General features: G+C 45.6%; 1 protein-coding gene across 3 annotated transcripts in view; it reads left to right on the forward strand.

Annotated features, from left to right (window-relative positions):
- The window catches only part of PDS5A (PDS5 cohesin associated factor A), a 94202-nt gene that overhangs the window by 20407 nt on the left and 50295 nt on the right, over positions 1-23500 (forward strand). For all 3 annotated transcript variants that reach the window (XM_040418957.1, XM_040418959.1, XM_040418958.1), the window contains 3 exons: positions 12187-12390; positions 13504-13590; positions 23344-23441. In XM_040418957.1, the coding sequence (XP_040274891.1) occupies positions 12187-12390; positions 13504-13590; positions 23344-23441 (389 nt within the window). The remainder of the gene's footprint in view (positions 1-12186; positions 12391-13503; positions 13591-23343; positions 23442-23500) is intronic.

Below are 23500 nucleotides of genomic sequence, written 5' to 3' on the forward strand. Positions count from 1 at the left end.
AGCACTTCGTGTGCTGTCCGCATCCATTGCTCCGTTCCGTGGTCCGCAAAAAAAATATAACCTGTCCTATTCTTGTCCGTTTTGCGGACAAGAATAGGCTGTTATATCAATGGCTGTCCGTGCCGTTCCAAAACACACAACGGTCGTGTGCATGAGGCTTTATACACACCTTCTATACATAAAGTACCTCTGCATTCTCCACCAGCACAGTCCTACAGGGAGCCTGTGTTCCCCTAACATGGCTGATCACATGACTGTGACATCACCACAGGTCCTGTAACCACAATGTAGTCGCTCCTGATGAGAGGGATGTCTGTGAGGTGCTTCATGTGTACCATGCGTAAAAATACCCATGAGTCTGAGTCTTTTTCCAGGGAGTAAAATGGCCTGAACGCTGAGCGTCTGACGCTTGTACTGGGCTACAGGTCATGTCTGAGTTTTGCTTTCTGTGAGATTTCCGTCCTTTTGGACTACGCTGTATCTGCCCTCAAGACAACACCTGTTCACCCATTGCCGTTGCTTAGATGTTGGTGTGGACTTATTTTACCGTTTTACTTTACTTTTTGCTGGAACCTCTTTAATCCCTCTAAGGCCTCAGGCACACAACCGTGTATTTTGCACTCCGCAAATTGCAGATCCTCAAAATACAAGTACTGCAGGGCTCGACAAATCCCAGGTCGCCATGGCGACTAGGAATTTTGTCCTGGCGCCTGGGTATTTGCCCCTGCTTGAAAATAGGCCCAGCACACCAGCAGCCGGGCGCAGCCACTGGACGGTTAGGACCGCGAGCAAAATGAAACCTTTATTTTTATTTATTTTAAATCACTTGCGCCCAGGCTCGGACTGCCTCACTGCCCGGACCCCTCAGCTTTCGGCTCCATCGTGGTTTGGCCACTCTCTCTCGCCGTCTATCGGTCGCAGCGTGCTGATGTCGCTGTGCGTCATCTCCAGGGCAGTTAAAAATGGCGAAGCCTTTCCCTGAGCCCGGCCAATACTTATGTGATAACTGTCCGGCAGACATCAGAGCCCGTGTTCCGGTGAGAGAGGCTCGGCGGGGGAAGAGGAGTTAGTGCAGGGGAGGCAGAGCGGGAGCACAGGTAGCGGCTCTGCACTCGCTGACAAGTGGAGGGAAGACAATCAGCCCATCATCATTCCTCCTGTATACAGCAGGGGACATGATCGGGCAGCGCAGCATCCCAGGACACAAAGTGCTGCCAGGTCCCTGCACGGCCGCCTCTGCGGCGGTAAATCATGCGCTCTGCACTTATCCGCCAGGCTCAAAGTTTGTAATGTCTGCCTGCTACAGCCAAGTTGGCCTCGAGCACGGCCATGAACCCAGCGGGGAGCTGCATGCCCCGTCATTAGGCCGGGGCTCCTGCTAGCCACAACTGGTGGCCATTCCTGCACCGTGCTCCATCCCTGCAGTTACCATTCGGCCATTTCTTAGTCCTTTCTAGAAAAGCTGGGTGACAGCCTGTATACCACACAAAGCCGAGTGGCAGCTCCTAGGAGAGCTGTGTGGTATACAGGCTGTCTGTCACCCAGCTTTCCTGGTCTCCTGAAGAGAATATATCTCAGTATAGGAACATTTAGATACGTTATCATATGATTTACCCATTCAGGAGTCTTGGAAAGCCGGGTTGCAGCTCCTATGAGAACTAAGACTACTGAATGGCCAAGTCATCTGATGACTTCTCTATATGTTCCCGTACTGCGATATATTCTCCTCAGGAAAGCTGGGTGACAGGCTGTATACCACACAGGTCTTCTAGGAGCTGCCATAAGACTCCTGAATGGCTAAATCCTCTGATAACTTCTCTATATGTTCCCGTAGTGAGATGTTCTCCTCAGGACTAGGAGACCAGGAAAGCTGGGTGACAATCCATGAGAGAGCTGGAAGGCCCCGCAGTATTCCTAGGGTAATTCCAATGGAAATATTTTCCACAGAGGATTACCTGTTGTGGATTTATATCAAACTCTACATGTAGCGTGTGGATTTGCTGTGGAATACAGCCACGATCAGTTACACATGGTGAATACATATATTACCACGGTGCGGATTTGAAATGTGCACAGTAGGTTCATTTCTGTGTGGATTTTATGAAGTGTGAGGATTTTTGGTAAAATCTTATCCATTTTGCTGGTATTTGCTGCAATACGCTGTGGATTTCATAGCTGCAGTTCTATGAGATGAAGGAGCCCGGACCAAACATCCTGGGGAAGGGATCTCAGTTCTGTCAGCTGCAGCGCAGGGATTATACACACAGTGACGTCACAGCGCAGGGATTCTACACACAGTGACGTCACAGCGCAGGGATTCTACACACAGTGACGTCACAGCGCAGGGATTCTACACACAGTGACGTCACAGCGCAGGGATTCTACACACAGTGACGTCACAGCGCAGGGATTCTACACACAGTGACGTCACAGCGCAGGGATTCTACACACAGTGACGTCACAGCGCAGGGATTCTACACACAGTGACGTCACAGCGCAGGGATTCTACACACAGTGACGTCACAGCGCAGGGATTCTACACACAGTGACGTCACAGCGCAGGGATTCTACACACAGTGACGTCACAGCGCAGGGATTCTACACACAGTGACGTCACAGCGCAGGGATTCTACACACAGTGACGTCACAGCGCAGGGATTCTACACACAGTGACGTCACAGCGCAGGGATTCTACACACAGTGACGTCACAGCGCAGGGATTCTACACACAGTGACGTCACAGCGCAGGGATTCTACACACAGTGACGTCACAGCGCAGGGATTCTACACACAGTGACGTCACAGCGCAGGGATTCTACACACAGTGACGTCACAGCGCAGGGATTCTACACACAGTGACGTCACAGCGCAGGGATTCTACACACAGTGACGTCACAGCGCAGGGATTCTACACACAGTGACGTCACAGCGCAGGGATTCTACACACAGTGACGTCACAGCGCAGGGATTCTACACACAGTGACGTCACAGCGCAGGGATTCTACACACAGTGACGTCACAGCGCAGGGATTCTACACACAGTGACGTCACAGCGCAGGGATTCTACACACAGTGACGTCACAGCGCAGGGATTCTACACACAGTGACGTCACAGCGCAGGGATTCTACACACAGTGACGTCACAGCGCAGGGATTCTACACACAGTGACGTCACAGCGCAGGGATTCTACACACAGTGACGTCACAGCGCAGGGATTCTACACACAGTGACGTCACAGCGCAGGGATTCTACACACAGTGACGTCACAGCGCAGGGATTCTACACACAGTGACGTCACAGCGCAGGGATTCTACACACAGTGACGTCACAGCGCAGGGATTCTACACACAGTGACGTCACAGCCCAGGGATTCTACACACAGTGACGTCACAGCCCAGGGATTCTACACACAGTGACGTCACAGCCCAGGGATTCTACACACAGTGACGTCACAGCGCAGGGATTCTACACACAGTGACGTCACAGCGCAGGGATTCTACACACAGTGACGTCACAGCCCAGGGATTCTACACACAGTGACGTCACAGCCCAGGGATTCTACACACAGTGACGTCACAGCCCAGGGATTCTACACACAGTGACGTCACAGCCCAGGGATTCTACACACAGTGACGTCACAGCGCAGGGATTCTACACACAGTGACGTCACAGCGCAGGGATTCTACACACAGTGACGTCACAGCGCAGGGATTCTACACACAGTGACGTCACAGCGCAGGGATTCTACACACAGTGACGTCACAGCGCAGGGATTCTACACACAGTGACGTCACAGCGCAGGGATTCTACACACAGTGACGTCACAGCGCAGGGATTCTACACACAGTGACGTCACAGCGCAGGGATTCTACACACAGTGACGTCACAGCGCAGGGATTCTACACACAGTGACGTCACAGCGCAGGGATTCTACACACAGTGACGTCACAGCGCAGGGATTCTACACAGTGACGTCACAGCGCAGGGATTCTACACACAGTGACGTCACAGCGCAGGGATTCTACACACAGTGACGTCACAGCGCAGGGATTCTACACAATGTGACGTCACAGCGCAGGGATTCTACACAATGCCCATGTTGTTTGGTTCTAGACTTCTTTATATGTTAATTTAAGAGGTGTTATTTTTGCCGCTGAAAATAAGGCTTTATAAGGTTAAAAACAAAAAAAACGGCTCCTAACTTTTTTAGCTGGCTCCTAGATTCCAAGGAAATTTGTCAAGCCCTGGAGTACTGTATATGTTGCATCTGCATTCTTTGTGGCCCTATGTATACTTTAGTTTGTCCATGGTCTGCATTTTGCGACCAAGTATAGGACATATTCTATCCTTTTGTGGTATATGCGGAAATTGCATGGATCATCTGTGTGCTTTCTGCATCCGTATGGCTGTTGCGCAAAGAGAGAGCACATGTTTGCAAAATGCGGACCATGAACCTATTGAAGTCAATGAGCCTGCAAAAAAAAAAATTGCAGTCGGCACACGGACCACATCCGTATTCAGCACATCATCTGTGATAGTCGTGTGCATGAGACATGGATAATCCTGAAAAGAATATACTGACTGCTGAGAATAAAGGATGGCCTCATTCACACGGGGCGGAATAAGAGTCTGCGCTGCTGTTCATGCGACCGTGGATTATTTCCATGCTGTTCTCCAGGCGCCGCCAAAAACCACAGCAGGTGTCTGCTTGCAGATTATCGCCTCTGAATGGGGTAAAGCTGCCAGTGACTTCACTGCTGAAACTGGTTTTTGATCACGATGCAAGTGAATGGTCCCAGGGTTACAGCCGAATCCAGAGAAATGCAGCGCTCCCATGCTATCATACACCAGGTACCCACCAGCAGCACACATCCACCTCGTGTGCCCACACACACTGCTTCCATGTAGCTTTAACTCTACAAATTCAAGTTCATTGGAGCAGATTTGTCATTTCTGCAGAGCCCTATGTTACGAGGCCCCTTCCTGGGTGGTACAAGTAGAGTATAAATCATTCAGCATTTATTAAGTGCCCATTTTTCCCATTTGGCTATAGAATACCTCATCAGTAATTGAGCCGTGTAAGGGTAGATTTACACGTAATTCTGCCGTTAAAACCACATTGGAAAAAAATGACATTACCATGGTTTTTACAGATGAAACTATTGTTTAACCACCTCCGGACCGCCTAACGCAGGATCGCGTTCCGGAGGTGGCAGCCCTGCGCAGAGTCACGCATATATGCGTCATCTCGCGATGGCCGAGATTTCCTGTGAATGCGCGCACACAGGCGCGCGCGCGCTCACAGGAACGGAAGGTAAGAGAGTTGATCTCCAGCCTGCCAGCGGCGATCGTTCGCTGGCAGGCTGGAGATGCGTTTTTTTTAACCCCTAACAGGTATATTAGACGCTGTTTTGATAACAGCGTCTAATATACCTGCTACCTGGTCCTCTGGTGGTCCCATTTGTTTGGATCGACCACCAGAGGACACAGGTAGCTCAGTAAAGTCCCACCAAGCACCACTACACTACACTACACCCCCCCCCCCCCCGTCACTTATTAACCCCTTATTAGCCCCTGATCACCCCATATAGACTCCCTGATCACCCCCCTGTCATTGATCACCCCCCTGTCATTGATTACCCCCCTGTAAAGCTCCATTCAGATGTCCGCATGATTTTTACGGATGCACTGATAGATGGATCCGATCCGCAAAACGCATCCGGACGTCTGAATGAAGCCTTACAGGGGCATGATCAATGACTGTGGTGATCACCCCATATAGACTCCCTGATCACCCCCCTGTAAAGCTCCAGTCAGATGTCCGCATGATTTTTACGGATGCACTGATAGATGGATCCGATCCGCAAAACGCATCCGGACGTCTGAATGAAGCCTTACAGGGGCATGATCAATGACTGTGGTGATCACCCCATATAGACTCCCTGATCACCCCCCTGTAAAGCTCCAGTCAGATGTCCGCATGATTTTTACGGATGCACTGATAGATGGATCCGATCCGCAAAACGCATCCGGACGTCTGAATGAAGCCTTACAGGGGCATGATCAATGACTGTGGTGATCACCCCATATAGACTCCCTGATCACCCCCTGTCATTGATTACCCCCCTGTCATTGATTACCCCCCTGTAAAGCTCCATTCAGACGTCCGCATGATTTTTACGGATCCACTGATAGATGGATCGGATCCGCAAAACGCATCCGGACGTCTGAATGAAGCCTTACAGGGGCGTGATCAATGACTGTGGTGATCACCCCATATAGACTCCCTGATCACCCCCCTGTCATTGATCAACCCCCCTGTCATTGATCACCCCTCTGTCATTGATCACCCCTCTGTCATTGATCACCCCTCTGTCATTGATCACCCCCCTGTCATTGATCACCCCCCTGTCATTGATCACCCCCCCTGTCATTGATCACCCTCTGTAAGGCTCCATTCAGATATTTTTTTTGGCCCAAGTTAGCGGAATTTTTTTTTTTTTTCCTTACAAAGTCTCATATTCCACTAACTTGTGTCAAAAAATAAAATCTCACATGAACTCACCATACCCCTCACGGAATCCAAATGCGTAAAATTTTTTAGACATTTATATTCCAGACTTCTTCTCACGCTTTAGGGCCCCTAGAATGCCAGGGCAGTATAAATACCCCACATGTGACCCCATTTCGGAAAGAAGACACCCCCAGGTATTCCGTGAGGGCCATATTGAGTCCATGAAAGATTGAAATTTTTGTCCCAAGTTAGCGGAACGGGAGACTTTGTGAGAAAAAAATTAAAAATATCAATTTCCGCTAACTTGTGCCAAAAAAAAAAAATTTCTATGAACTCGCCATGCCCCTCATTGAATACCTTGGGGTGTCTTCTTTCCAAAATGGGGTCACATGTGGGGTATTTATACTGCCCTGGCATTCTAGGGGCCCCAAAGCGTGAGAAGAAGTCTGGTATCCAAATGTCTAAAAATGCCCTCCTAAAAGGAATTTGGGCACCTTTGCGCATCTAGGCTGCAAAAAAGTGTCACACATCTGGTATCGCCGTACTCAGGAGAAGTTGGGGAATGTGTTTTGGGGTGTCATTTTACATATACCCATGCTGGGTGAGAGAAATATCTTGGTCAAATGCCAACTTTGTATAAAAAAATGGGAAAAGTTGTCTTTTGCCAAGATATTTCTCTCACCCAGCATGGGTATATGTAAAATGACACCCCAAAACACATTCCCCAACTTCTCCTGAATACGGAGATACCACATGTGTGACACTTTTTTGCAGCCTAGGTGGGCAAAGGGGCCCATATTCCAAAGAGCACCTTTAGGATTTCACAGGTCATTTACCTACTTACCACACATTAGGGCCCCTGGAAAATGCCAGGGCAGTATAACTACCCCACAAGTGACCCCATTTTGGAAAGAAGACACCCCAAGGTATTCCGTGAGGGGCATGGCGAGTTCCTAGAATTTTTAATTTTTTGTCACAAGTTAGTGGAAAATGCTTATTTTTTTATTTTATTTTTTTTTCATACAAAGTCTCATATTCCACTAACTTGTGACAAAAAATAAAAAGTTCCATGAACTCACTATGCCCATCAGCGAATACCTTGGGGTCTCTTCTTTCCAAAATGGGGTCACTTGTGGGGTAGTTATACTGCCCTGGCATTCTAGGGGCCCAAATGTGTGGTAAGGAGTTTGAAATCAAATTCTGTAAAAAATGACCTGTGAAATCCGAAAGGTGCTCTTTTGAATATGGGCCCCTTTGCCCACCTAGGCTGCAAAAAGTGTCACACATCTGGTATCTCCGTAATCGGGAGAAGTTGGGGAATGTGTTTTGGGGTGTCATTTTACATATACCCATGCTGGGTGAGAGAAATATCTTGGCAAAAGACAACTTTTCCCATTTTTTTTATACAAAGTTGGCATTTGACCAAGATATTTATCTCACCCAGCATGGGTATATGTAAAATGACACCCCAAAACACATTCCTCAACTTCTCCTGAATACAGAGATACCAGATGTGTGACACTTTTTTGCAGCCTAGGTGGGCAAAGGGGCCCACATTCCAAAGAGCACCTTTCGGATTTCACAGGTCATTTACCTACTTACCACACATTTGGGCCCCTAGAATGCCAGGGCAGTATAACTACCCCACAAGTGACCCCATTTTGGAAAGAAGAGACCCCAAGGTATTCGCTGATGGGCATAGTGAGTTCATGGAAGTTTTTATTTTTTGTCACAAGTTTGTGGAATATGAGACTTTGTATGAAAAAAAAAAAAAAAAAATCATCATTTTCCACTAACTTGTGACAAAAAATAAAAAATTCTAGGAACTCGCCATGCCCCTCACGGAATACCTTGGGGTGTCTTCTTTCCAAAATGGGGTCACTTGTGGGGTAGTTATACTGCCCTGGTATTCTAGGGGCCCAAATGTGTGGTAAGGAGTTTGAAATCAAATTCAGGAAAAAATGAGGAGTGAAATCCGAAAGGTGCTCTTTGGAATATGGGCCCCTTTGCCCACCTAGGCTGCAAAAAAGTGTCACACATCTGGTATCCCCGTACTCAGGAGAAGTTGAGGAATGTGTTTTGGGGTGTCTTTTTACATATACCCATGCTGGGTGAGATAAATATCTTGGTCAAATGACAACTTTGTATAAAAAAAATGGGAAAAGTTGTCTTTTGCCAAGATATTTCTCTCACCCAGCATGGGTATATGTAAAAAGACACCCCAAAACACATTCCTCAACTTCTCCTGAGTACGGGGATACCAGATGTGTGACACTTTTTTGCAGCCTAGGTGGGCAAAGGGGCCCACATTCCAAAGAGCACCTTTCGGATTTCACAGGTCATTTTTTACAGAATTTGATTTCAAACTCCTTACCACACATTTGGGCCCCTAGAATGCCAGGGCAGTATAACTACCCCACAAGTGACCCCATTTTGGAAAGAAGAGACCCCAAGGTATTCGCTGATGGGCATAGTGAGTTCATAGAACTTTTTATTTTTTGTCACAAGTTAGTGGAATATGAGACTTTGTAAGAAAAAAAAAAATAAATCATAATTTTCCGCTAACTTGTGACAAAAAATAAAAAGTTCTATGAACTCACTATGCCCATCACCGAATACCTTAGGGTGTGTACTTTCCGAAATGGGGTCATTTGTGGGGTGTTTGTACTGTCTGGCCATTGTAGAACCTCAGGAAACATGACAGGTGCTCAGAAAGTCAGAGCTGCTTCAAAAAGCGGAAATTCACATTTTTGTACCATAGTTTGTAAACGCTATAACTTTTACCCAAACCATTTTTTTTTTACCCAAACATTTTTTTTTTATCAAAGACATGTAGAACTATAAATTTAGAGCAAAATTTCTATATGGATGTCGTTTTTTTTGCAAAATTTTACAACTGAAAGTGAAAAATGTCATTTTTTTGCAAAAAAATCGTTAAATTTCGATTAATAACAAAAAAAGTAAAAATGTCAGCAGCAATGAAATACCACCAAATGAAAGCTCTATTAGTGAGAAGAAAAGGAGGTAAAATTCATTTGGGTGGTAAGTTGCATGACCGAGCAATAAACGGTGAAAGTAGTGTAGGTCAGAAGTGTAAAAAGTGGCCTGGTCTTTCAGGGTGTTTAAGCACTGGGGGCTGAGGTGGTTAAAGCATTTCATCTATAAAACCACAAGTGCACCAAAAATCAGTTTCAGTGCTCCTTAAAACCGCTATATGTGGATAAGCGTCTTCCCGGCACTGTTGCATGATGCATCTGTACATTTTGAACCCTCCCAGTTGTGTCCTGTGATTCCCAGTCTGTCCCCAGTTTTTTGTAGACACGGGGCCAGTCTCCTCTTTGTGGACTACAGGATGTGGCTCCTTGTTTCCCTGTATGTCCTTCCATGCACTGAGGCAGAAATGAGAACTGTCAGCTGAAGGCTTCCCTGACTCGTATGTCCTCTGACTTCAGCCATCGGGGAAGCCTTGAGAGGGCACTAGATGATCAGTCAGAATCTGCAGGTTCGCCCGACATAGATTTAGGCCTCTTTCACACGAATGATATGGATTGGCTCGGGGTGCGCTCAGTGAAACTCGCACCATTTTGCAAGCCAGTTCACTTGCTTCCGGATGCAATGCGTTTTTCACTGAAGCCCCGTTCACTTCTATGGGGTGAGGGCTGTGTGAAAAACGCAGAATATAGAACCTGCTGCGATTCTCACGCAACGCAGAACTGATGCATGAAAAAAAAAAAATGCTAATGTACACAGACCCATTGAAATGAATGGGTCAGGATTCAGTGCGGGTGCTGTGCGTTCACTTCACGCAACGCTCCTGTGTGGAAAACTCGCTCATGTGAAAGGGGCCTAAATGTATGTGGCCACGAGTGCAGAGGTAGGTAAGGCTACTTTCACACTAGCGTTCGGGTGTCCGCTCGTGCGCTCCGTTTGAAGGGGCTCACGAGCGGCCCCGAACGCATCCGTCTGGCCCCAATGCATTCTCAGTGGAGGCGGATCCACTGAGAATGCATCCGCCTGCCAGCGTTCAGCCTCCGCTCCGCTCAGTGAGCGGACACCTGAACGCTGCTTGCAGCGTTCGGGTGTCCGCCTGGCCGTGCGGAGGCGAGCGGATCCGTCCAGACTTACAATGTAAGTCAATGGGGGCGGATCCGCTTGAAGATGACACCATATGGCTCAATCTTCAAGCGGATCCGTTCCCCATTGACTTACAATGTAAAGTCTGAACGGATCCGCTCAGACAACTTTCACACTTAGAAAATTTTCTAAGTTTTAATGCAGACGCATCCGTTCTGAACGGATGCGAACGTCTGCATTATCGGAGCGGATCCGTCTGATGAAACATCAGACGGATCCGCTCCGAACGCTAGTGTGAAAGTAGCCTTATTCTGTACGGTGTCTGCAGGGTTATACACGTACCTTTCAATATGCGTTTCTATACTGTCTGTGAGTACTGTGTGCAGAGTATCCAGTTTATCATTCAATGCAGTATTAAAGGGATTGTCCGGGCTTTTACTATTGATGACCTATCCTCACGATAGGTTATCAATATCAGATCGGTAGGGGTCCGACTCCATGGAAGCCGCTTCCTGGTCTTTACACTATGCGTCATCTCATGTGTAGCAGCGGCGTAGTGTAATTACAAGCATTTGAATGGAGCGGGTATTTGTTGCAATTTTATTTATTTTTTTCCATTTCATTTTAGTCCCATTTGAGGACCTTAACTTCCATGAGCTTGATTGCTGTAGTACTTGTGCAGTGTAGTACTTCTCAGTGTTATGCTGAGGGGCATCCTGTTAGGCCTGATGAGCGTTCATGTCATTCACATTCTGGTTTGGTAATGATTGTGTCCGGCGCCATATGTAGTCTGTAGGAGACTTTGCTTTTAACCAGTAACACATTGAGTTGTTTTCGAAGACAGGTGATGGCTCTGGTGGCTAGCCATGGTAAATGGGTAATTCCCGACCCTTCTCACCACATATAGGCAGCAGACAATGGCGGATGATTTATGGAGTGTAGCCTGCAGAATGGTGAGTGTATAATACAGGCTGCCATCAGGATCATACCTAGATAAGAATGCAGGTTGTGATATGGATGTATATACTAAATGACCACTTTATTAGTGACATCTGCTTTTAAGCTGGTGGAGTAATGGTATGGGGTGGTAATGGGTGGCACACCCTGGTAGGTCTGAAACCTGTGGACGGTCATTTGGACAGTAGGGCTTACCTGAGCATGTGGATGACCAAGTTCTCCCCTTCATGACATCTGTTTATCCTGTGGCAGGAGGACCGTGCACCGTACCATAGGCGTCTTGTAGTCATCCATTGCTTCCAGGAACATGACAATGAGTTTTCTATGCTTATATAGAGCTTCTCTGGGATGGAGTAGAACGGGCTGGTCAGGCCATGTCAGTACCTCCATGTAATTTACAGCACCTGTGTGTAGCTATCCTATCCACATGGACCAGTACTCCTGCAGAACAATTTCAGAGCCTAGTAGAGTCAATGCCACATTGATCTGCTATGGTTCTGAAGGCCCAGCACACCACTAGATGGGTGTCTCGATAGTGACCATTCAGGGTATGTTCTTAGTTTAGGCATGGTGATTCGCATATCTGGTTTCTGTGATTATCACTGCAGATGATATACCTAATTTTCTTTTTTTTGCTTAGATGGTGGTTAAAACGTTTATGGATATGGACCAGGATTCAGAAGATGAAAAACAGCAATATATGCCTTTAGCCTTGCACCTCTCGTCTGAGTTCTTCCTCAGGAATCCAAATAAAGATGTCCGCCTGCTCGTGGCCTGCTGTTTGGCTGACATCTTCAGGATATATGCACCAGAAGCACCGTACACCTCACATGACAAATTAAAGGTAATGTCTTATAAAGCTACTGGCTCGTTGAGGTTTTTGAGGACTGGGAACCTGAGTTCTGCAGATCATATATTTATAGCACACACTGTACAGAGGGAGGAGCAGATCCTAGGGCAGTACGTAGAGCACTAAAAGGGCACATGTGCCATGGGGCTCCAGTTAGCCATTATTGTTCAACTGCAACACGTTTACCAAGATTAGTGGAAAATAAATTGACGTGCTTTAGGGCTTATTCTGACAGCCATATGTTAGTGTCTGCAAGTTTGCGGATCAGATGTGGACCCGACCCGTTCATTACCATGGGCCCGCAGAAGATGCGAACAGAACAGCGTATGCTGTCTGCAACCGTGCTTCCGTTCCGAAGCCCAGTTAAAAAGATAGAGCAGGTCCTATTCTTGTCTGCAATTGCTAACAAGAATAGACATTTCTATCATAGGACTGGCAGTGTGCATTCCCCTAAATGCGTAACGCACACGGGGCCAACTGCAAAACATAGGGCCGTCTGAATGAGGCCTTCGGCTTAGTTCCCACTTATTTGGTCAGTTATTGTGATCTAAAACCAGTAGTGAAGCCGACTCGGAGAGAAGTTATAATGGAAAGATCTGCTCCTATTCTGTGTTTTTTGACCCGCACCTGGTTTGGCTCACAATAACTGATGGAAATAACTGAAGTGTGAACGCAGCCTTAGGGTCCATTCACACGTCCGTATGTGTTTTGCGGTTCCACAAAACACGGACACCGGCACTGTGCGTTCCGCATTTTGCGGGCCACATATCGCCGGCACTATAATAGAATATACAGTTTCTTGTCCGCAATCCGCATTTCCGGATCCGGGCAGCACATAGTGCGGCCCCATAGAAATGAATGGGTCCACAATTCCGTTCCGCATAATGTGGAACAGAATTGCAGTCACTGAAAAGGGTGGGTGGGGAGCAATGAGTACATGTATACGGAGGACTTATAACTGAGACCCCTTTTATTTATTTTTTATTGACTTATTTTAATGTTGCGTTATGTTTTTTGCATTTTGCTATAGCCGTCCAATGTATGCTTCCCTGTAAGTTGGATCTCATTAGTCTTTATTTAGTGCGTTCTTGTGTTTTCTTTCTTCAGGATATATTCTTGTTTATAACAAGGCAATTGAAAGGTCTAGAAGACACTAAAAGCCCACAGTTCAACAGATACTTTTACCTACTTGAGGTATGTACTTGTGTCCTGATTACTGGGATAGATGCCAAAAGTATAAACTAGAAACCCCAAGGTGGCCTGTACGTGTAGCACTTTTATACCATGTGCTTCTTCTATACAAGCATCCCGTGATCTGCGTACTGGTTTTAGAAGGAACAGAATAGCATCGGCTGCAGGGGTGTCTTTGTTTTTCTCAAAGTCTAAAGTATTTATTTATTTCCAGCTTTATGGGTGTGCAGAAAATCTACAATGTGCACCAAAGCCACACAAAAATGCACATAAACCCTCACTGTTCATCGTGGTTTAATGTGTGGGTGATGTGGATTTTCCACAGATCTAAAAGGGCGAAATCGGCACAAGGAAAATGCAACAACAATTGACATGCTGCAGTTTTTAAAATCTGCACGGCAGGTCAATTTCCGCACCTAAGAAAAAAGCAGTGTGCATTAGGACTGCAGCTAACGATTATTTGAATAATCAATTAGTTGTCGATAATTTCTTCTATTAATTGGGAAAAAACACCAAAATGACAAAGGGGTTTATATGATTTTACATGAAAAATTATGTTCGAAGGCCATAGTAAAACAAATTTAGGAGTTACATAATTATAAAAATTTTCCACTACAATGTAAAAAAGACAACATGTCCACATGGTTAGGGGCTGAGGCTAGCTCTCTTCTTACACGCTATGTTGCCTGTAGCAGAGAAGAGGCGTTCCGATGGTGTGGATGTACTTGAGATAGACAAGTATGATCTTGCAAGTTTAACTTTTATGGGGGATCTGTGGATGACGCGCTGTTATGGAGGGGATCTGTGGATGACACTGTATAGCATATTATGCTATATGTGTCATCCTCAGATCTCCCCCATAACAGTGTCTCCCGTGTCCAAATACACCGGCCCCGCCGCTCACAGCAATATCTAAAGAGTATTCCTTAACAGTTACCCTGCAGTAACTTTTACTTTAACCTTTAAATCAGCGCTATGAATTGATCTTTAATACCTTACAAAATCAAATACAATGAAGCTCCGGTAACAGGCAGAGTGGGCGGCAGCGTAACGTCACTCACTCACGTGACGCGCCTGCTCCGCCCACTTTATGAATGACTCAGGCGGAGCAGGCGCGTCACGTGAGTAAGTGACGTTACGCCGCCGCCCGCTCTGCCTGTTACTGGAGGTTCATTGTAAGGTAAAATAAAGATGCGCTGATATAAAGTAAACCGCCCGCATAGCAACGAATTGGCGATTATTTGATAACTGGATTCGTTGACAACGAATCCAGTTCTAGAATATTATCGATAAAGTCGATGAATCGTTTCAGCCCTAGTGTGCATGAGATTTGTCTGATCGCATACACTTTGTTGGTACTGTTTTATGCTGCTGTTTTTTGAATGAAAATATGGGTTGAAAAACCACACGTAATCCGCCTCGTGTGAGGCCACCCTAAAGGTTTACAGACAAATTTTTACATTTGGTCATTACTGCACTATACCTAAACACAGAATCCTAAACACAAAACCACCAGTGCATTAGTAAAACACCATAAGGCTGGTTTCACACTATTTTTGCTTTTTTCCCACTTTTTAAAGGGGTTGTCCAGTCTACAGGTATCAGTATCAGCTTGGCGGTAGTCAGACTCCTGTCACCAGTGCCGATCAGCTGCTTGAAGAGGCTGCATCCTCATCCGTGTATACCTGCTTGCCATCCGGAGTGTAGTAGTGGTGCAGTGTGATTACAGCTTCCTCCTCCATTCTTGTGAATTAGACAAATGGTTGTAATTACACTGCACCGCCACAAAGTATCGGAGAGGACACGGTGCTAACACCACAGCCTTTTCAGACAGGAGTCTGACCCTCACCGAGCTGATATGACTCAGAGCTCATTCACACGACCGCAAATTGTCGACCCGCAAAACATGGATACCGGCTGTGTGCGTTCAGCATTTTGCAGAGCGGAACGTCTGGGCTATAATAGAACAGTCCTATCCTTGTCTGTAATGTGGACAAGAATAGGACACATTCTCTATATTTTTGTGGGGCCATGGAATGGACAAATGGATGCAGACAGCACTCGGTGTGTTGTCCGCATCTTTTGCTGCCCCATTTAAGTGAATGAGTCTGCATCTGACCCCCAAAAATTGCATATCAGATGTGGACGAAAAATGCTTGTGTGCATAAGCCCTTCTTAGGATAGGTCATCTCTCTATGTAGTCAGGAAAATACACTTAAAGTCTTTAATAAGTTACGAAACTCACTCATGTTTACAGCTTCTTTTTTTTTTTTTTTTTTTTGCACTGCATTTGTGGCTTTATTTGAAAATGCAGCATGCTCTGGGAATAGTGTTTTTTCCCCTACATTGGGTATCTCTCTAATTAAAAAAAATGCCTGTGTAAAATTTTGCTATAATAATAAAAAATAAAACGGTAAAAGCAGATGCTGGTGATTACACCAAAAAGCTCTCCTGATGGAAACCTCCTTCACACGAGCGTTGCGTATTGTGTCAGGATCTTTTCAGGAAAAACTGATGGTTTTGTGTGCAAGTTCAGTCAGTTTTGTCTGCGATTGCGTTCAGTGTTTTAGTTTTTGATGCGCTTTTCATGTGCGTGGAAAACAAACCGGAGGAATAACAATCTACATCTCCTAGCTACCCGCAGTGAAAAAACGCTTTGCATCCAGATGCAATCTGTTTTTCACTGAAGGCCCGTTCACTTCTATGAAGCCAGGGATCCATAGAAATGAAAAACGCTGAATATACAACATGGTCTGATTTTATTTATTTTTATTTTATTTTTATTTTTTGTGCTGCTGAATACTTTGCTATTATGCCCTTGTTGTTCTTCAGTACTATGGTGCTAATCTTATAGCAGTGATCACATAGTAGCGCCTACCCAGTTACTAACTACATCTCATGATGGGTCCTTAGCCTGAACAGTTAAAGATGTACAATTGGGACATTTTGGGATCCCTCCCTGTAGTGGTCGCACAGGCGCTTTAAGGTGCCAGTATCATGCCCATGTTTTGTTACAGTGCAGCCATTGTACTGTACTTAGAGTAGGCCTATATTGCCTTTATCTTGTACACAGAGGCCTTGCAGCCATTGCCACCTATTATCCCCTTTTACTGCGCTCACTGCGCCCTCTGCTGGTCGGTGTCTGCAGTTTCCTGCTCTGATCTGTGCCTACAGCACGCATGTTCTTTGACAGCTGTAGTGTTTTTCCATCTACAACATCCTCTGCTAAAGCTTTTGTCACTAAGACAGCAGGGTTTGATCTAGCCTTGTTGTCCTCCTTATGCCCAATCTAGACATTTGCATTTTAGAGGGAATTTCTTATGGGGGAAAAAAAGGAGATACCAGGCAGCTGCTAGTTAGGAGCGTTTTTATCTGCAACTTGGTTAATATAATATTTTTTTTTTTTGTTTACGTGTGCACTGCACATCATGAAGACATGCCATATGCTGCCATTATGCCTCTGTGATTGCTACCCATGAAGACTGGCTCCTTTCTGCTGATGGAGAGAGGTCTGTTCTTCAGCAGTTAAGGTCTCCTCTATCTTGGCAGTAAACTTTCAGAACTGATGTGTGTTGGAGGTGTAAGGATAGCTGCACATGGTACAGATGGCGCGTGGTTTTTCTACACAGGTTTTCATGCTGAAAAACTGCATCATAATACAGTACAAGCAAATTGGGTGAAATTTCCTATATTTGGAAATTGGCCTGCTGTGCGGATTTTAAAAATCCTCAGCATGTCAATTGTTTGTGTGACTCCGAGATATATATATATATATATATATATATATATATATATATTAGGGATCGAGGGTTTTACCGATATTATTGGCCGATATTCAGGATTTTGACAGTTATCGGTATTGGCATCTATTTTGCCGATATACCGATAACGTATTGGGAACACAGAACGCGCTGCTGTCAGTGCTCTCCGTGTTCCCTCAGCAGCACAGGGGAGAAAGAAGCAGTGTCTCCTCCCCCTGTGCTGTCGCCAATTAGAGGCGAGAGGACAAAATGAAGATAAGGCTACTTTCACACTAGCGTTCGGGGCTCCGCTTGTGAGTTCCGTTTGAAGGCTCTCACAAGCGGCCCCGAACGGATCCGTCCAGCCCTAATGCATTCTGAGTGGAGGCGGATCCGCTCAGAATGCATCAGTTTGGCACCGTTTGTCCTCCGCTCCGCTCAGCAGGCGGACCCCTGAACGCAGCTTTCGGGTGTCCGCCTGGCCGTGCGGAGGCAAACGGATCCGTCCAGACTTACAATGTAAGTCAATGGGGACGGATCCGTTTGAAGATGACACAGTATGGCTCAATTTTCAAACGGATCCGTCCCCCATTGACTTTCAATGTAAAGTCAAAACGGATCAGTTTGCATTATCATGAACAAAAAAAAAAAAATTTTTTTTTTTTTTTTTTTTCATGGTAATGCAAACTGATCTGTTCTGAACGGATCTAAGCGTTTGCATTATAGGTGCGGATCCGTCTGTGCAGATACCAGACGGATCCGCACCTAACGCAGGTGTGAAAGTAGCCTAAGTCTTTTATTAATTATTATTATTTATTATTAAAGCGCCATTCATTCCATAGCGCTGTACATATGATAAGGGGTGCACATACATAATACAGACAATTGCACTAATCATAAACAGGACAAGTTACAAACTGGTACAGAAGGAGAGAGGGCCCTGCCCGTGAGGGCTTACAATTAATTCATATATAGGAGGCGGGAGCTGGCTGCAGAATCACATAGCCGGCTCCCGACCTCTATGAGCGGTAGCTGCGATCTGCGGTAGTTAACCCCTTAGGTGCCACGGATCGCAGCCACCGCTCATAGAGGTCGGGAGCCGGCTATGTGTTTCTGCAGCCAGCTCCCGCCTTCTATATATGAATTAGAGATTTCTCTTCATTGGTGGCGCAGTGCTTCCCCTTACCCCCATCCCAGTATTAAAAACGTTGGTGGCGCAGTGCGCCCCCCACCCAAGCCCCCCCCCCCCCCCCCAGTATTAATCATTGGTGGCAGTGGCCACAGGATCCCCTCCTCCTCCGATCGGAGCCCCAGCTGTGTAATCCTGGGGCTCCGATCGGTTACCATGGCAGCCAGGACGGTACTGAAGCACTGGCTGCCATGTTCAGCTCCCTGCTGCTGTGTGCACAAAGAGATCTATCAGGGTGAATAGGACAAGGGTTCTAGTCCCTAAGGGGGCTAAAAGTTAGTAAAAAAAAAAAGAAAAAAACACAAAAATATTAAGTGTAAATGAAAAAGAAAGATTTATAAAAAAAAAGACACATTAACAATAAACATATTAATTTTTCAGTAGATTTGTGTAGGAATTTTTTATTTTTTTTCCCAAAAATGAAAATTCCCAGAATATCGGTATAAATTATCGGCTATCGGCCTGAAAGTTCACAAATTATCGGTATCGGCCCTAAAAAAATCAATATCGGTCGATCCCAAATAAATAAATATATATATATATATATATATATATATATATATATATATATATATATATATATATATATATATATAAAAGAAAGTCCAACGGGAGCACCAACCTGGCAAGTTGGTGCAATGTCCAAAAGGGGGGCAACGGCAATCCCCAATAGTATAATCGAATAGAAAGCAGGACTGCACTCCAATATGTGATGAAAAAAATCAAAGCAGTTTATTCACCCATGTTATGGCAAAGTTTGCGACGTTTCAGCTCTTGCGAGCCTTTCTCAAGCATGCGCTATATATATATATATATATTTTCTGTTCTTTATGCACGACTGGACTGATCTTCACCAAATTTGGCACACAGGTACATCAGGTGTCTGGGAAGGTATTAGACCGAGATATTCCCCAAAAATGACCTGCATTAGCCAATACAAGCCTGCAAGTCTTTCTCTTCATATCCCAACTGCCATACACACGGTCACATGACCCTTATCAGCCAATAGAAGCTTGCAGGCCCTTAGTCTCCACATACATACAGATTTACTCCAGGTTTCCATAACAACCCAGCCTATTTTCTTCACTGCTGTAGGTCCTCTTTAGGCTAGGGCTACACGATGACAATAAGTCGCACAAGACATATAGGGCACAACTACACTGCTACATGCATCCATCTTGGATCGATTTTTTTATTTTATTTTTTTGCGACTGTTGTATTGCAGCATGTGGCATTTACGACACCGTAGCCTATCATTATAAAAGTTGAGACAAAATGTTGTGCAACACATCGTCATGTAGCTCTAGCATTAAAGGGGCAGGGCGCTGTGGTGGTCACTGTTAAAGGTACAGGCCACTGAGGAGGTCACTGTCAAGGGAGTGGGGTGCTGTGAAACTCACGGTTAAAGGGACGGGCTGCTGTGAAGATCAAAGTTAGGGGATGGGCTGCTGTGGAGGTCCCATTTTAAAGTGGCGGGGCACTGTGTGTGGAGGGTGGTCAGTGTTAAGGGGCGAGGGGCTGTGGAGTTCACTGTTAAAGGGGCGTGGTGCTGTAGTGGTCAGGTCACTGTTATGGTGATATCTTTTAACGACACAAACATTAGATGAAATATACCCGTGCGAAGCCGGGTCCTTCTGCTAGTATATACAGTTAGGTCCATATATATTTGGACACTGACACAAATTTAGTTTTTATCTGTTTACTAAAACATAATCAAGTTATAGTTATATAATGGACATAGGCCTAAAGGCCAGACTTATAGCTGTCATTTGAGGGTATCCACATTAAAATTGGATGAAGGGTTTAGGAGTGTCAGTTCCTTTACTTTTGGCACCTTGTTTTCAAAGGGAGCAAAAGTAATTGGACAACTGACTCAAAGAAGAGAAACCCCTTCACAACAGCCAACCAAGTGAACAACACTCTCCAGGATATAGGCGTATCAATATCCAAATCTACCACCGTTCACTGCATGGTGCAAGCCACTCATAAGCCTCAAGAATATGAAGGATGGATTGGACTATGCTAAAAAAACATCTTAGGCTACTTTTACACTTGCGGTTTGTGTGGATCCGTCATGGATGTATCCGTTCAGATAATACAACCGTGTGCATCCGTTCAGAACGGATCCGTTTGTATTATCTTTAACATAGCCAAGACTGATCCGTCTTGAACACCATTGAAAGTCAGAGGACGGATCTGTTTTCTATTGTGCCAGATTGTGTCATAGAAAACGGATCCGTCCCCATTGACTTACATTGTGTGCCAGGACTGATCCGTTTGGCTCGGTTTCATCAGACTGACACCAAAACACTGCAAGCAGAGTTTAGATGTCCGTCTCCAAAGTGGAATGGAGACGGAACGAAGGCAAACTGATAGATTCTGAGCGGATCCTTTTCCATTCAGAATGCATTAAGGCAAAACTGATCCATTTTGGACCGATTGTGAGAGCCCTGAACGGATCTCACAAACGGAAAGCCAAAACACCAGTGTGAAAGTAGCCTTAAAAAACCAGCACACTTCTGGAAGAACATTCTTTGGACAGATGAAACCAAGATCAACCTCTACCAGAATGATGGAAAGAAAAAAGTATGGTGAAGACACGGTACAGCTCATGATCCAAAGCATACCACATCATCTGTAAAACATGGCGGAGGCAATGTGATGGCTCGGGCATGCATGGCTGCCAGTGGCACTGGGTCCCTAGTGTTTATTGATGATGTGACACAGGACAGAAGCAGCCGGATGAATTCTGAGGTTTTCAGAGACATACTGTGTGCTCAGATCCAGCCAAACTGATTGCTCTGCGTTTCATAATACAGATGGACAATGACCCAAAACATAAAGCCAAAGCAACAGAGGAGTTTATTAAAGCAAAGAAGTGGGGTATTCTTGAATGGCCGAGTCAGTCTCCGGATCTGAACCCAATAGAGCTTTTCACTTGTTAAAGACTAAACATCAGACAGAAAATCCGACAAACAGCAACTGAAAACCGCTGCAGTAAAGGTCGAGCAGAGCATTAAACAGGAGGAAACACAGCGTCTGGTGATGTCCATGAGTTCAAGACTTCAGGCCGTCATTGCCAATCATTTTGTTCAACCCACTGAATTAAAGCTGAAAGTCTGAACTTCAATTGCATCTGAATTGTTTTGTTCAAAATCCATTGTGGTAATGTACAGAACAAAGATTAGAAAAATTTTCTCTGTCCAAATATATATGGACCTAACTATCTAAAAATACGTTTGTCTGTCCATCTGTTCTTTATGCGCAACCAAACGACCGGACTGATCTTCATACAGGTACACCAGGCGTCCGGGAAGGTTTTAGACCGGGTCTCAGCTCTCTAGGATGTACCGTTCCTGAGATATTTCCCAAAAATGACCTGCAGTAGCCAATACAAGCCTGCAAGTCTTTCTCTTTATATCCCAACTGCCATACACACGGTCACATGTCCCTTATCAGCCAATAGAAGCTCGCAGGCCCTTAGTCTCCACATATACACAGTTTTACTCCAGGTTTCCATAACAACCTAGCCATTTTTCTTCACTGCTGTAGGTCAGCTTTAGGCTAGGGCTACACGACGACAATAAGTCTCACGACACATAGGGCACAACTACACTGCTACATTAAAGTCACACCGATGTTGCGCGACAATTTTTCTAATGATAGTCCATGGTGTTGCACTGCGACATGCTGTGACTGCGACAGTCGCAGAAAAATCCATCTTGGCACCATAGCCTATCATTATAGAAAATTGTTGCTCGACATTGGTGCGACCCATGTCGTCTTGTAGCCCTAGCCTTAAAGGGTAGGGCGCTGTGGAGGCCAACGATAACTGGGTAGGGGTCACTATTAAAGGGGCAGCTTAACTCCAGAGCCCCCCCACAGTACCCTGTCTCCTTAAAATGGGATCTCCACAGCAGCCCATCCCCTTAACCTTGACCTTCACAGCACCCCGCCCCTTTACCAGTGAGTTTCACAGCACCCCGCCCCTTTACCAGTGAGTTTCACAGCACCCTGCCCCTTTACCAGTGAGTTTCACAGCACCCTGCCCCTTTACCAGTGAGTTTCACAGCACCCTGCCCCTTTACCAGTGAGTTTCACAGCACCCTGCCCCTTTACCAGTGAGTTTCACAGCACCCCGCCCCTTTACCAGTGAGTTTCACAGCACCCCGCCCCTTTACCAGTGAGTTTCACAGCACCCCGCCCCTTAACACTGACCTTCATAGGGGACCGTCCCCTTATCTGTGACCTCCACTATTCCCTGCCCCTTTAAGGCTAGGGCTACATGACAACATGTCGCGCAACAATTTTTTTTATGGTGTCGCATTGTGACGCGACGGTCGCAGAAAATCCATCCAAGATGGATTTTTCTATGACTGTCGTGTCAGTTGCAGCATGGCGCAGTGCGACACCATAGACTATCATTATAAAAATTGTTGTGCAACATCAATGTCGCACAACAAGTATGCCAGGATTCGGCTGGACAAAAAACGCTTCACACAACGTTTTTCGTCCAGCCAATTCCTGGCATTCTATGCTGGAACATCTTGTCGGAGAGCTGTGCCGCAAATGTGAAGGTAGCCTAACATTATCCAATTACTGCTGTCAGTGTGCATGGACCCCCCCCCCCCCCCAACTGGTACACCACTCTGGACCTTCTCTGCACACTTGTATAAGGAATGGTACATTATAGAGTCATAAGAATAGATGCTCCAGAATTATAACAATGGGAATACAATTGGTTGTTAAAGCAGACGTCAGGAGAGGCGCAGCTCTCATCATTGACACGGTCGTGTTTCTAATGTGCTTTCCATTTCTCATTTTCAGAACTTAGCGTGGGTCAAATCTTACAACATTTGCTTTGAGTTGGAAGACTGCAATGAAATTTTTATTCAGCTTTTTAAGACCCTCTTCTCTGTTATAAAGTAAGTTAGAATCTGTTTGACGTTTCCACCACTTCAGTTCTTTGACACCTTGATATTTC

Source organism: Bufo bufo, chromosome 2 (genome assembly GCF_905171765.1).
Source record: "Bufo bufo chromosome 2, aBufBuf1.1, whole genome shotgun sequence".
Taxonomy (NCBI): Eukaryota; Metazoa; Chordata; class Amphibia; order Anura; family Bufonidae; genus Bufo; species Bufo bufo.